The 15,574-nt window shown below is 38.1% G+C and overlaps 1 protein-coding gene and 1 long non-coding RNA gene across 2 annotated transcripts; one reads left to right on the top strand and one right to left on the bottom strand.

Annotated features, from left to right (window-relative positions):
• Positions 1-3,653: 3,653 nt before the first annotated feature.
• LOC133732802 (uncharacterized) lies at positions 3,654-5,104 on the bottom strand. The gene is made up of 5 exons (XR_009857326.1): positions 4,955-5,104; positions 4,736-4,879; positions 4,404-4,511; positions 4,198-4,249; positions 3,654-4,108 (listed from the first exon to the last, which is right to left on the bottom strand). It is a non-coding gene; the product is annotated as an uncharacterized LOC133732802 (long non-coding RNA).
• Positions 5,105-6,939: 1,835 nt separating this feature from the next.
• On the top strand, positions 6,940-10,701 carry LOC133733950 (succinate dehydrogenase subunit 6, mitochondrial-like). The gene is made up of 3 exons (XM_062161609.1): positions 6,940-7,200; positions 8,870-8,972; positions 10,301-10,701. The coding sequence occupies exons 1-3, from the start codon at positions 7,030-7,032 to the stop codon at positions 10,453-10,455; spliced, it is 429 nt and encodes a 142-aa protein (XP_062017593.1). The 5' UTR covers positions 6,940-7,029; the 3' UTR covers positions 10,456-10,701.
• Positions 10,702-15,574: the final 4,873 nt, after the last annotated feature.

Here is a 15,574-nt window from a genome sequence, read left to right as displayed (position 1 = left end):
AGAAAAATCTATAGTTTTGTTCCTTTTGGGTTAAAGACCTATATAAATGAGAAGCCAATGAATTTGCTAATTACAAAATCGTAATCAAGTGACACTAATTTGTAATTAAAAAGCAGCATATCAAACTATTTCGTCGTCAATTCATAGGTAGGCATCCAGAGACTTGTGCACTGGATCAGATCAAAAGGGATAAAATTTGATCAAGTTGACTTTATTTTGCTTAACCCTCAAACTTGCACATCCGACAACATGAATTTTTGTAATTAATTTCCTTATTATTGGTAAAATCAGTACTTTATTAAGAATAGTTTAGACGTTCCACATCCAAACAAACTCAATTTAATGAAAGATTAGTTGCGGCCACGTAAAGTTTATGCAAACCCACATTTGGTTTTCTCCTTATAAAAAAAAGGATTAAATAATTGTTACTCCCTGTACTTTGCTCCAGAAAACAGTTCAAACCTTTTAAATTAAACAATTTAATCCTTATTCTCTCGAATTCACACACAATAGGTCCAAAATGACTATTATACCTCTCACTTCCTTTTATTTTATTTTATTTTTCTCTCTTCTATTTATTTTATTTTTTCTGCCTCTCTCTCTCTCTTTGTGTGCAACGCGAGGCAAGAACAAAATGGAGCAAGACCCCTTTTTTTTTTTTTTTCGATCTTCAATCCCGGGTTGCGGGTCGAGCTGTGAGCTCATACAACTTGCCATCACAGCCACCTCTGTCACTGTAGATTTGTCGGTAAAAAGTGAGCTCAGATCAAAGCGAAATCGGAGCAACCCAGAATTGAGTTGGTGGGCATCATCGAGTTCGAGCTCCAGGTTGTACTCCGAGTTCTTCGGGTCGAGGTCGTTACGGTCGGCATCATCGTTTGGGCCGAGAAGGAAACCGACATCATCCATTTTGCGAGTCAAGTGGGGTGTTAGATGTGGATCCGGTTTGAGGGTTGAGATTTCTAGTTGGGATTCGGTGGAACAGAAGAGGCAGAGGAGGTGAGAGGTTGGGGGTTTGAGGGGCGGGCTGGGAGTGGAGCTCCGTGGAGGCGGGCTGGTTAGAAATGAGATCGGAACTGGAATTAGGGTTGGGGAACTAGAGCGGGAGAGAGAGAGCTAAGAGAGAAGTAGAAAAAATAAATAAAAAAGGATTAAAAAAAAAAGATAAAAAAGAGAAAGAAAGAAAGAAAGAGAACAATGAGAGAGAGAGAGAGATAGAGAGAGAGAGAGAGAAATAATTTAAAAAGTGCAAGTGAGGGGTATAATAGTCATTTTAAACCTGGTGTGGACTTGTTGTGTGAGAATTAGAGAGAATAAAGACTCTACCCAGTTTAATTCAAAAAGAGAGAGATTAAACTGTTTTTTAGGAAAAATTTGAGGAATAACAATTATTTAATCCAAAAAAAAAAAAGTGATTTATGACACTCAATTTTACAGTTTACCACTTACACTACAATTTTGATTACATCAAAGTAAAGTGCATGTAGTTAAATAACTAAAAGGAAAATTTCAGTTTACCTCCCTAACTTTTATTTCCTAAATCACTTGTGCCCCCACACTTCTAATTTCATCATGAGTGCCCATGTACTTGTTAATTTCATTCAATCTTGTACAACCCTTAATATTTTTGACAATTATTTTGTGATTTATCTTGAAATTCTCATGGCGTACAATATAATTTTGTAAACTACGTTAGTGAATCATCACCATATAAGGGAACTCACTTGAGCCACGTTTTCAATTTACAAAATATTTGACGAAAAAGCTAATAGTTGTACAAAATTAATTACACTCGAGAGCATAGGGATACGTATATGTGATGAAATTAAAAATATAGAGATACAACTTATTTAAGTTGTAAATATCAAAGAGAGAAACTCGGAAGCTTGCGATACCGGAAGCTGTCGAAACTACTCAAAACTGAGATTTCAAATCGTCGTAGAGAGACCAAGCGCAATCGAAAGCTGGCGGCGGAGAGAGAAACTCGGAGAGCGAATCTCCGATCAAAATTGAATCAAGCTTTCTGATTAAAAGAGAGAGAAAATTTGAGCTCTACGATTTTGAATGCACAGTTATGTAACATGTATTAGGATTTATGGGCAGAATGAGAATCAGAAATATTAAAAATTGACTATTTTTAACATCAACTCATTATTCATAAGTATTAATTTAATATTACTAACATTTCATTATGGACCTTTTTATCATATGACACTCCAATATCACATTTTCCATCATTTCCCTATAAAATTAGCCTTAAAAATACCTAACAAATGGTGTGGCAATTATCCGCGTAAAACTAATAACGTGGCACATGCAGGAAATAACAAAAGAAAAAATAGAGCCGCCTACTAACATGGCAAGAGGCAATTGGTTTTACACTCTTTTTTGGTTGAATACAATTCAGAAAAATAAATAAATTAAAGGGAAAAAAATACAAACAGTACCCAACCTATGGCCGACTCCGAATTTCTGTACCTAAATTTTCAAAACTATCACTTTGGTACCTGAAGTTCGGACTCCGACCCAACTTTAGTACCTGAAACACTGTTGGCCGTTACGGTGTTAGACAGGTGGCATATATTAAGGGTAATTTCGTCATTTCATGTTTTATTCATTATTTTTTTTCTTTCTTTAAGCATTTTTCCTCTCTCCCCTGTTCTTTATTATCTTCTTCTTCCCTCTTTCCAGATCTTCATTTTCCTCCTCCTCCCTGCAGATTGGGGTGAGTTCCCATTTTTACCCAGTCTTGAATCGATTGAAATTTACACAGAATGGGGTGGATTATCATCATCATCATCTTCATTTCCCCTTCTGCACCAACCAATGCAAGCAGCACTGGCGGCCATGGCAGCCCACTCTGTGATGCTCTCAGCTTACTCATCCCCCACTCTCTTCGCCCAAATTCAAACCCCTAACCCCCGCCCAACTCTCCACTCCGCCTTCCACGGCGTCTTTCTCAAGCTCCCCATCAAATCCCAATCCCAATCCATGTCTCTCACCGCCGCCCCCAAGCCCCTCACGGTCGTCGCTGCCACCAAGAAGGTCGTCGCCGCCACCAAGAAGGTCGTCGCCGTCCTTAAGGGCACTTCAACCGTCGAAGGTGTCGTCACCTTGACCCAAGACGATGACGGCACTTCGTCTTGCCTTCCTCATCAGTTGCTTCCTGAATGTTTAATTGCATAGCAGAATTGAATTGACATTGCAACTGTGTTTTTTGTATTGGGTTGCTATTGTTTGTTACTCTGAAATTGGTTTTTGTTACCGTCGAAGAACCAAGTAATACTTCCTAACAGTTTTGTCTATGTCCTGAATTCATCATATGTCATCACTTTTCTTATAACCTGGTCTAACTAGTGATCATGTCAATATCATCATGAAATCAATGTCTCTGTCAGGTTTCAAATTGGTTCATAAATGCACGGGTTCGGTTTTGGAAACCTATGATAGAGGAAATGTACAAAGAAGAATTTGCGGATTCTTCACAAGACTCGAAAGAGTTAGAAGGTTGTTTTGTGAAGTTGATCAGCAAACTCTTGGAAAGTAGAGGGTTCGCTTACATGTACTTTGAACTACTAATTATATTTAATTTTGAGGCTCATATTAGTATTGAGTTATTTGTGCAAAGACTCTAAATGCTGAAGATCAAAAAGTGATAACTGCTCCATGGACGTGAAAAGATATATAGAAACTCCAAAAGAACCTTATTGCAAAGTGAAAGAACTATGAATAATGCTAGTAAGAGTTTTCATATTCTGCTCCGATCGTTCCCGCTATAAACAAAAATTCTACGTCTTTCTTTTTTCAAAGGCTAGTAGCTTGTCAATCTGAATGTCACTTGTGTAACGAGTTATTTGATCCTGGTGTACCTGGCTCTACATCCACATAAGCTTCAGTTTTGCAGTTGAATCATGCCTTGTGATGTTTAATTCTATGCCGGAGGTCACATTGTAGCAAGTACCAAGCCACATTCTCAGATTAATACGAGGGAAGCCAAAGAATCCTCTACTCATCAGGGTTTCATGATATCATATTTACGAACCCAGAACATAACCAGCAACAGACAATCATTTTAACTACTTCCCAGACTCTTCCTGGACTTGACCATCTGCAAAGAAAACAGGTACCATTAGCTCATTTAAACGTTTAAAGAATCTAGTAACTGCATAAATGCAAAGTCAAATTTGAAAAACCCACCGGCAAGAGTGATTGCCAAGTTTGCTTGAGCATCTGCCCCAGAATTTAGCTCCTTTACAGGAATACAAGAACTTGTCAGAATGTTATAAGCAGCCCCAATGGCAGTAAACTTGTCAGATATGAAGGCAAATAGTATATGCATGCAATTAACAAGATTATCCACAAAAAGTACCATAGAGGAGACAAACAGAATCAACTTCTCTCACCCTAAGAACATGACTGATCTTGAAGGAGACAAATCCATCCTTCAGTTTCTTCACCTCTTCATACAAAGTAGACAAGTTCTGGTTTTTCACCTGCCATAAACCCTGAACCTGTGCCAGTAACCTTTATCAGTTGTATATATGTACATTATATCAAAGAGATTGTTTTAACCTGAGATGCCATCTCAGTACACCAACCAATATTGTTAGCAGAGGTCCAGGGGTTCATGAAAACCATTTCAAAACAGAAAAAGTATAGAAAGACAATAATTGATGACCATGAATCAGAGATGACACAAACTGCTTGAGAAGCAGAAAATATCGACATAACCAACCTGCATACAGACGAGTTTGGAGTCACCTTGAACAAAGATCCTGGAAAAACCTTTTTTAAGCGCATATTTTAACCCTAAAATAACAGCTCGGTACTCAGCAGCGTTACTGGTTGCAACACCCAGACCTTCACGTAGTTTACAGATCTAAAAGAAGTACATGGTCAGGGCTTTAAAAGAATCAAAAGGAACTGAAATAAATCCCAAAGGTAAAATTCATACCAAGGTTCCATCATCTGCTCGCAGTACAGCTCCAGCACCAGCTACTCCAGGATTTCCTTTTGATGCACCATCAAATTGAAGAGTACAGCCCTACAATTGTAGCATGGACACATCTGGAAAGAGAGAAGAAGAAGATAATAAAGAACAGGGGAGAGAGGAAGAGAGGGGGAGAGAGGAAAAATGCTTAAAGAAAGAAAAAAATAATGAATAAAACATGAAATGACGAAATTACCCTTCAATATGTGGCATCTGTCTAACGCCGTAACGGCCAACAGTGTTTCAGGTACTAAAGTTGGGTCGGGGTCCGAACTTCAAGTACCAAAGTGATAGTTTTGAAAATTTGGGTACAAAAATTCGGAGTCAGCCATAGGTCGGGTACTGTTTGTATTTTTTTCCCTAAATTAAAGGGAAAATCGTCCAAACAGTGTCTGAACTTTTCCAGACTATTAATTTTCATACCTATACTTCAAAAAATATCAAAATGGTACCTGAGAGTTTGAACCCGACCCAATTTCCGTACCTAGCAACAGTAAAATCGTTAATAGAGTTAACTTTTGAAGGATATTTTCGTCATTTTACTATTCACCGTCTCCATCCTCTTCTCCTCCTCCACCGAAACCATCACCAACACCTCTCTTACTGGGTTAATTTACTTAACATAAATTATGTCTATGCATTTGCATGTGCAATGACCAGAGTTCTAGTTCTTTTATTTTCTCCTTGGAGTTTAGAGTTTGGAGGGGCTGTGAACTAAGATTTCATGTTTATTTTTCTTTTCACCATCACCAACACCTCATTGTCTGTCCTTCCGGGTAATTGAGCTGCAATCTGACCACTTGTTGTAGCACAAAACCTCATTTTCTCTAAAACCCAGAAGATGAATAAAAGCTCTTGAATAATTTCCAGAAAAGAAAGAAAAAAGATCAAGTACCTGTTGCCCAGAACTGCATGAAGCTCTATTATCAAATTCTCTTCCTGCTGTGAGAATGGACCTCTCTTCAAATCAGGCCTCAGGTAGTTTATCCACCTCAACCTGCAGCTCTTCCGGTCTTCCCCCATCTTTGTAGGCCTGAAAATCATGTACACCGTCATACACCATAATCATATGACACATAATTAGAGAAAGTAACTTTTTTTGTTTAGTCCTGTTGAAAGTGATGGACTTTAGGAGTTGGAGTACTAAGTTATTTACCTGCAAGCTTAGGGACTGAGCTCCAACAACCACAATGGGGGAAGAAAAGCAGAGCAGCAGTCAAGGCAAAGAACCAGACCAACCCTCCGCGGTCGGAGAATCAAGTCTCCGGCAAGCCATTCAGTCCATCTCGTCCCTCATCTCCCTCACCTACTCCATTAAAATCTTCGCCGGAAAATGGAAAACCATAACAACCAAGCTCGGAGAACTCGACTCCAGCCTCGGCGTTCTGTTGATCGAAGACTTTAGCTACCGGTTTTCTCCGACGGAGCTCATGTAATCGGGCATGGGTCAAGTCGAATTTGCTGGAAACGGAAATAGCGCGGCGGTTCTGGAATTCCGAGGCGGCCTTCTTCAACAGACCGGCAAGGGTCGGGTTTTCCATTTTCTTTGATTAAAAGAAAAAAAAAAGAATCGCAGAAAAATATAAGAGTGGTTGTTATAAAAATTGGGTTTGTGAGAGTGATGGTCTGATGGGAAGGGAGAAGTGAGGGAACGTTTCTATAGAGGATCTGTTCATGGAAGGTACGATGCGGGGGAGGGTGGAGCTAGGAAGGAGATGAGTGACACGTTGGAGGAGGAGAAGAGGAGGATGGAGATGATGAATAGTAGAATGACGAAAATATCCTTCAAAAGTTAACTCCGTTAACGATTTTACTGTTGTTAGATACGGAAATTGGGTCGGGCTCAAACACTCAGGTACCATTTTGATATTTTTTGAAGTATAGGTATGAAAATTAATAGTCTGGAAAAGTTCAGACACTGTTTGGACGATTTTCCCTAAATTAAATGAGAAAAGAGGTTTTAAAGAGAGAAATGTGAAGCAGAGAGAGAAAGAAGAGTGAGAGCGGAAGAACTGAAGAAGAAGAAGAAGAAGAAAAGAATGGGTGAGTTCGTTACAAAGCACTGGGAGGGCTTCAAGGATTTCTGGGGCGAAAGGTTCTCCTTCCTCGATCACTATTCCAAGTTCATGAAGCGTGACAAGCCTCTTCCCTCTTGGTCCGACTCTGATGTCGAAGCTTTCATTGCTTCTGATCCCATTCACGGCCCCGCTGTAATTTCTCTCTCTCTCTCTCTCTCTCTCATTCTTCTTTTTCTTCGCTTTTTGTATACTTTCTCTGTGCGTCAATTCCATGTTTGTGTTTGTGGATCTGTTTGTTCACAATAGGTTGATGACTGCTTAGGAACAAGGATTTTCAAATCTATTGGATAGTTGAATTTGAGAGAGAATAATTGGTATACATATATAAATAAATAATTCATTAGTCATATACAAGGGTCAGGGCCTATTGGGTTCTGTTTGTAAATTCGTTTGTCAGAAAATAATTAGCAAAGAGGCAAGGGACTTGTAATTTGAGTTTTTACTGTTCGTAAATGAAATGACAAGAAGCCATATACGAAATGTCTTCTTCATTTGACATCTCTAGATACAATAAAACGGCAATGCTCTCATTTATTTGCTGCACAACTATTTAAGTTCATGCCAATTATTGTTAGGTGTTTTGTTTTGTTTTGGTTTAAGTTGACTGATATATGGGAGAAACTAAGTAATGACTTTAAAATCTATATGAGGTGCAATCTCAAATTAATGCTTAAGAGAGTCGATAGGTTAATAAGTTTTATGGTCTAACTATCACTACGACTGTTTTTATCCTGAAGGTGTGTTACTTAGTGAAGTGTTTTATATTTGTACCTGTCGTATCATTTTTTCCTGATATATAATGCTTAAAAATGCTGAGTAACACACCAAAGCATCGGTCATACTTTGGGACCTTGTACGCACCTACACCAAATGTGGATGGAATGTACATCTTTTCTACTGTGTCATCAACGTCTTGGCAATTTCTCCCAAGATGTTGATGCTTTTCAGTGCCAGGATTTGGTCCAGGATTCCCCGGTTTGAATTTCATGGTTCAGTAGGTTCCTATACCAAGGTGCAATCCAATTAAATGTGTAGATTGGGTTTCTGACTTTATCTGTTATTCTTAATTCACTATGTATTTTCTTTTAATGTTCATTTTTAGGTTAGTTCATGGTCTTTTATGTGATTGTTATCATTACTATTGACTTATTGAGGAACTTTTTAAGGATTTCAAATTTCAAGGTTTGCATTTCTGGTTATGTAGGGAACTTTAAAATTGATGTAAGAAAACATCCCTACTGATCATGCTCCTCCTTGCAAATTACTGAGGGTCGCTCCGCAAAACATGTTATTTATTTTCACTATTTGAAAAAGCAACATGTCTAAATTGCTAATCTTCTCTTCTGCTATCTATCTGCCTATATAATATGCTTTGTTTTCATATGCCTCTAATATGTTAGGCTTTGCATTTCTTTTTTTTTCTCCTACTTTGAGAAGTGGCTTTTGATTACTTGTTCAGGACAAGAATTACCTATTTTCAAGTGCAATGAAATATGGTTTGTTAGTTTCAACTTCGCCCCCAATTGTCCAATTTTTATCTGGTGTATTATGCATTTTCCTGTAAGGCAAAATTTTTATCAAGTGTAATGAAACATTGTTTGTTAATTTCAACTTCGCCCCCAATTGTCCAATTTTTATCTGGTGTATTATGCATTTTCCTATAAGCAAAATTTAGAGTACATAGATCAGATGTTTGCTCATACAGTATCTGCTCTTATCTGATGGTTAGACAATGCATATTATGTACTTAGCAGTCTTTTTGTTTTGAAAGAAGTTCAAGTGACCTGTTTTTCTTTTTCAGCTGAAGACAGCTAGGGAAGCAGCGAAATTTGCCGTTACAGGAAGTGCTATTGGAGCTGTATCAACTGCTGGATTTGCATGGAAATATTCAAGGAGCTTGCATGGTAATGTACTTCCTCTTCTTTTCATGGTTAATTAACGTACTCTTCTGTTTGAACAAGTATGTAATAGGAATTTCAACCGGACCAAAAAAAGAAAGAAAGTAGGAATATGGATGAGATGTGTCTGGTTACTTGTATCTAGCTTCAGGTGGATTTGAGATTATTACTGTGATGGTTTCACTGATTTAGCTGGCCATCAACTTAATGTCTTCTTATTTCACCACTTCCTACTGGACCTTTGTTAACATGACATGACATCTGTCAAAAGGTTTGCTAATCACAATTCAAGTTTTGGAAGATGAGTGTGTCTAGTACTTGAATACAGCTTCATACTTGAAAAGAAACAAATAATAATAAAGGAAGTGTAATACCTGTGCTAATTTATGTTTAGTTGCAAAAACGGCTAGTGCTTGTGCAATTGGCTATTATGGAATGACTAACATGGACTTCTGTGTAGTCAAATATGTTATCACTATATAGTGTAAAAGTAAATATTGCCCCTATTATTACTGACTAGTCTGGTCCCTTCTTCCTCGGTGGAATTTCAGTTGTGTTGTTCGTTCTTTCATTTTGATGTTTCTTATGTCTTATCACCCGCATTTACTTGTAGTACACACAAGGTCTTATGCTAACCATGTACATGCGTCTGGATGTGTTTCCAATAAACTATTTCTGTTAAAAAAGAAGTGCAAACCAGGACATGATTACTTTGAGATCATGTCCTGCAATCATATACAGTGCACGATGTACTTTCTTGTACTGGATGTAGTCTGGTTCTTTTCTTTTTCTTTTTCTTTTTTTATGTAATTTTTATTTTATTAAGCTGTAAGCTGTATGGTGTATTCCATTTCCAAAAGATATACCTAATGTGATCTGTAGCTTTAATGGTCAAGTGTTCAAGTTTATTTAGAGTTGGATCAAGATTAGGTTGTGATACTTCGCTTGTGGTGCAAAACTTGATGCTTTGTATTGATCTCCAAACTACCCTGCTTTTCATTGCTTATATTGATTTGATGTTTGGAAGTGCCTAGGGATGAGAAGAAATTGCATTTCACTTTTGTTTCATACATTATATCGATTCGATGTTTGTAAGTAACATTGCTTGGTAAATATTAACCTGTATTGATCAAGTTATATTAAGAGTGTAGCAGATTACTTATACGATGACTTATACATAGCTCAGAGATGTATATGGCTTCTATTTGGACAACTTTAACTCGCAACATTCAATATACCATAAGCATAAAAATCATTTGGATGACCTATAGAACGTTGTGTTCTGGTGGATAGAAGGGAATTTCAATTTTCTGAAGCTTATTTATTGTTTATAGGTTCTGGACTGGCTTTTTTGGCTGGAGGTGTCTTTGGTTGGACATTTGGACAGGAAATTGCAAACCACTCGCTTCAACTTTACAGGTTTGACACCTTGGCTGCACAAACTAAGTTCTTGGAATGGTGGGAAGACAAGAGTGAGCGACGGTCTTAAACATAGCTTGCTTTGCAATAATCATGTTCCATTTCTACAATAAGTATTGAGCACAGTTGTGTTAAAAAAAAGTGTAGTGGATAAAGGATTGCATGGAATTTTTCCATGTTTATGTTGAATTGGGGGCTGAATCCCCCTATGTTTGTGTTAAACATAGCATCAACTGTTATGTTGGGTTTTATTTTCAGCTCGAGGAATTTTTTGATGCTTTCACAAAATCAATTAATAAACCGGAACATTTTGGAATATTTGAGCTTCCTTTTTATCATAATTCCTTTGGCCGTTCTTTTCATCTCTTCTTATTCTGGTCATAAGGTCATTTTGGAAAACTTATTCCCTTCTGGACAAGTAATGATTGGGGTGCCTGAGTGGCATATTTCATGAACTTCGAAATGAACAACGTGGAATTTTGTCAACCCAAGCCCAAAATCTGGGACAAAATTTCAGTCTAACGAAATTTAGCACTCCTTTTACGCTCAAACTTTGCTCGATCAATCTGCGTACAACTGAAGCTCAGTCATTCCAAGACCGTTGAACAGTATTCCAAAGCGAAACTTAAAGATTGAATTTGGTTAACTATATAAATGCAGAATATTATGGCACAAAAAAGATGGAGATCCTTCATATTTTCTTGGTTTGCTTTCTTTCAAAAGAGTATTTCTATTGGGACCTCCAACTCTGCTCAGTTGACCTCACTCTATTATGAATTATTAAATGACATATATAACCTCTTATAAAATGACTATTAAGGACAATAATTATACTAAAAAAATATTATATTTAATTTCTCTAGACTTTCTAATTCAATAATATTATATTGCATTCTTTATTATTTTCCTTATCTATTTTCATTTTCCAATTTCACTACATACTCATTAAAGCATTTATATATATTTAATAAGAATTAAAACTATAATCAAGATCATGTGACATAAAAATTCCTATCATCATATATGTTGAACGCATATTGGTGAGGGATAACAAAAGAAATCATATTATGACCTAAATCCCAGTCTATTCATTATATTTACCAAAAAAAAAAAAAAGAGCTAGCAGTAAAAAAAAAATCTAAAAAACTATTAAATAATTAATCGTGAGGTACATAAAATAGAGAAAATAATTAAACATTAAGAAAAATTACTATTTGTTGTAGAGAAACTGAAATTGAGAGGAATTTGCTGTGTATTCTCATTGATAATAGGGGCCTCTTTATATACAGGATTACAATGCATAGAATCTCAATCATACAAGGAAAGTAATCGTACATTGAATAGGAATCTAGATCCTTCTAATTTAACCCTATTACCTGTAACATCCCGTATCTTAATTCACCGGTTTACTAGTCATTTGGACAGTAAACGACAATTTGATTTACTTTTACTCTTTTTCGGTAACTTTAGTGGCCCTAAAAGTTGACTTTTTGTTCGGGTCAAAATTTGAGAAAATGTTCTTCATGAAAGTTGTAGAGGACGTTAAACCGAGCGCGTGCATATGTGGTACGTAAAAATCGGAGCTCTTCCAGGTAAAATTGGAACTTGTTGTAGTTGAGAAAGAGGTTGGGTTTGTTGAGTAGATGGTGCTGCCAAATTTTGGTGGCCATCGGAGGTGGTTGCCGGTGGCGCGTGGGGCCCACGCGCTGCCACTGTTGGTGGCGCGTGGAGGCGTGTAGGGCAGTGTTTTAATTTCAGTTTTTAGCCCATTAAATTGTAGAATTGTTGTAGAGCTTGTATGTGAAGTTTGGTGAATTTTGGAGGGGTTTGGAATTATTTGTGAATTTCCGAAGTTTGAAGTTTTGTGATTGAATTGTGGGAAATCCGGCCGTCGGATTTCCCTCGTTTTCGTTGTGGGATATATAAATTGAGGAATTGGTGTTGTGGAAGAGATTTGGGTTGAATTTGAGAAGTAATGGAGATAGGGATTTTCGGGTTTCGTTCAGGTTCGTAATTATTTTATCAGATTGTCGTTTACGGAAATATAATTGTGTACAGGGCAATGCCGCGAGCTACGGTTAAATGAAGGAACTCGTTTGCGTGGTCGCCCAATAGTACTGTGAGTGGACTTTTGTTTTAAAAAATGATGCATGCATTTAATTCTTGAATTAGTGCTCTATTTAATTATCATATTATCTTCTGAGCATAGGATTGTTTAAAATTTTGATTTATCTCGTGGAATTACTTTTATTGACGATTTTCATGAAGTGATTATAAATTATTCCGGTTGTGATTTTCGGATATTAATTTTGTATGCTCGGATTTGAAATTATGATTTATGTTGTTTTTCAATAAAGTATTTTCCAGGGTATTTTCCAAAATGGAATATTAGTTCATCATTGAACTTCCTTGCTTATTCATTATTGACCCGAGAATATTTTGGCGTGCGGGACACGCCGTTGATTTATTGATCTTTCCTATTTATTTATCGACTTTTGATTTTGGCATTGGGAATGCCTTGATGATGATTTTAGAATTTGTTTTGTTTCGGTTTACTGGGATTACGATTTATTATTATTTCTCGCCTTTTGCTATTGATTTGGAGATACTTTTGGCGTGTGGGACACGTCGTTGGAAATTCTTTTACGAGAGATGGGGGAAGCCTTATGTATTTTGGATTTACTGGATTTTCGGTTATGTTTCCCTGTGCCATACTGAGGGGTGATTTTATCATGCTAGCATTGATTTTCCACCTTTGTGGTGCGGTGATGGGATCACCGTAGCCCTTCCGCCTTTGTGGCGCAGGTTACTGTCTCTGTGACAGTAATTCTGTAGCCCAGTATCCTATCGCTACACTTAGTGGCGTAATGGTATATTACGGGAGTTATGGGAGTTCTTTAGCCTGGGAGGCTATCACCCAACCAAGCCTGAGTGGCTTATTCGTATGGCTATCATCTTCCCCTACTTATACTATTTTTGACTAGCGGGGACTAGTCTGAGTTTCCTTAACCAGCGGGGCTGGACTTATATTTTCGAGTATTGAAATTTCAATCTTTTACTCTGTTGTTGTGACTAGCGGGGCTAGTCGGTTTTCTGGAGTTCAACGTTTTTCGGATTATTTTCTTAAGTGTTTTATAAATGTTGCATGCATCCGGATTTTATATATATCGAAAAATGTGGGAAAGTATGAAGTTTTATTTTGTTTTATTCATATTAAATTATTTATTTTTATCCACTCACGCTAACGTGTTTTTCAATTACTTTCCCCTGGGCCCTTCGGTTTCAAATGCCCAGTTTGCAGGCGAAATTAGTTGAGGTCGGGCGTACATTGGAGTTGAGGCATAGTCAACAGCATGGCTTCCGCGGTTGCCTTTGAGTTAGGTTGTCCTTATTTACCTTTCTATTAGAATTGCTCTGATTACCTATGGGATTTATGTTTTTCATGTTGAGGTTTGTGTTTTGTGAATTGGAGATTGGTGTTGAGTTGGGGAGCAGGGTGGCTCCAGAAGTATAAGGATGATTTGATTTAGAAGTGTAAATGCTTTCTACAGGTTTTGGGTAGCCCATTTTAGGGGAAGTTCCGCCAAATTTTTGGTAGAATTTCTTTTAAGGTGGGCCCCGCAGGGCCACTTCGGATTTCAGGGTGAAATCCAGGGTGGGTCCTGTCATTACCACTAGGTCAAGTAACCTAGAGTTTGGGCCAAACACAAATTAGGGTTTACTTGAACACTCCTTCTTGTGTTGCCCAAACGCGGTGCTTCTCTCGTTGCCTCGTTAAAAACCTTGCCGAGTAACAAAAACCCAGTGGGACAAAAATAACCTCGGTCGAAGGGGAAAAAGAGCACAACACACCCTTCACGCTTCGAGACGAACATGTAGACATCTCCCCCTGATGTCTGCGCCTCCCCCTGATGACTACGATGATGGGAGTTCAGATAATTTCCGCAAGCCAATTCTTGCCACATGTTTCTCGAACGTGGATTTGGGCAATGACTTAGTAAACAAGTCTGCCACATTATCCTCAGATCGAACCTGGTTCACTTTGATCTTGAGGAGCTTCTGTTGTTGCTGATTGTAGAAGAATTTAGGCGATATGTGCTTAGTGTTATCGCCTTTGATGTAGCCTTGCTTAATTTGTTCAATGCAAGCAGCATTATCCTCATAAATGCTTGTTGGCTCATCTGTGGTAGACTTCAAACCACAATTGCTTCGAACATGCGTAACTATGGATCGAAGCCATATACATTCACGAACTGCTTCGTGAAGAGCAATAATCTCTGCATGATTCGAAGAGGTAGCGATTAAGGTCTGCTTTGTAGACCTCCAAAATATCGCGGTCTTTCCCATGGTGAAAACATAACCAGTTTGGGAGCGACCTTTGTGTGGGTCAGAGAGGTACCCAGCATCAGCAAAACCTTCCAAAACACTTATATCGTTTTGGGATGGGGAGAGGGAACGCAGTCCACCATGTGTGGCGTCCTTGGCACTTGATGGGTCAGAATCCATCTTCTCTCTGTAGGGATAGAACAAGCCCATATCGATCGTACTACTTAGGTATCGAAAGATATCTTTAACACCAGTCAAATGGCGTAGTGTAGGCGCAGAGCTATATCTAGCTAGCAAGTTCACAGCGAATGAGATATCTGGTCTTGTGCATTGTGCTAACTACAATAATGCGCCTATTGCACTTAGGTAGGGCACTTCTGCCTCTAGCACTTCTTCATCGTCATCTTTTGGACGAAATTGATCCTTCCTTGGATCAAGACTACGGACGACCATTGGGGTGCTTGAAGGCTTAATCTTGTCAGTGTTGAAACGCCTAAGCATCTTTTGGGTATAAGCTGATTGATGAATCAGGATACCATTTCTACGGTGCTCAAGTTCTAAACCGAGGCAAAATCGTGTTTTCCCAAGATCTTTCATCTCAAACTCGGATTTCAAGTGTTCAGCGGTTTCCCTTAACTCTTTAAGGGTGCCAATTATGTTTATGTCATCGACATAAACCGCTACTATTGCAATCCGGAACTTGTCCTTTTTATGAACACACATGGGCATAGTTCATCGTTGACATATCCCTTTCCAATCAAGTAGTCATTTAGACGGTTATACCACATCCGTCCGGATTGTTTCAATCCATATAGTGAGCGTTTCAATCTAATCGCAAACGCGCTCCGTGGTTTAGAGCCACT

This window comes from Rosa rugosa, chromosome 2 (assembly GCF_958449725.1).
Source record: "Rosa rugosa chromosome 2, drRosRugo1.1, whole genome shotgun sequence".
NCBI classification, from domain to species: domain Eukaryota; kingdom Viridiplantae; phylum Streptophyta; class Magnoliopsida; order Rosales; family Rosaceae; genus Rosa; species Rosa rugosa.
This window is presented reverse-complemented; position numbering and strand designations above follow the sequence as displayed.

What these genes read in the sequence shown, in the direction of transcription:
- LOC133733950 (XM_062161609.1), top strand. Translation starts at nt 7,030, where the DNA reads ATGGGTGAGTTCGTTACAAAGCACTGGGAGGGCTTCAAGGATTTCTGG. An exon ending in ATCCCATTCACGGCCCCGCT is followed by an intron (nt 7,201 to 8,869) that starts GTAATTTCTCTC and finishes TTTCTTTTTCAG; the next exon opens with CTGAAGACAGCTAGGGAAGC. An exon ending in ATATTCAAGGAGCTTGCATG is followed by an intron (nt 8,973 to 10,300) that starts GTAATGTACTTC and finishes TATTGTTTATAG; the next exon opens with GTTCTGGACTGGCTTTTTTG.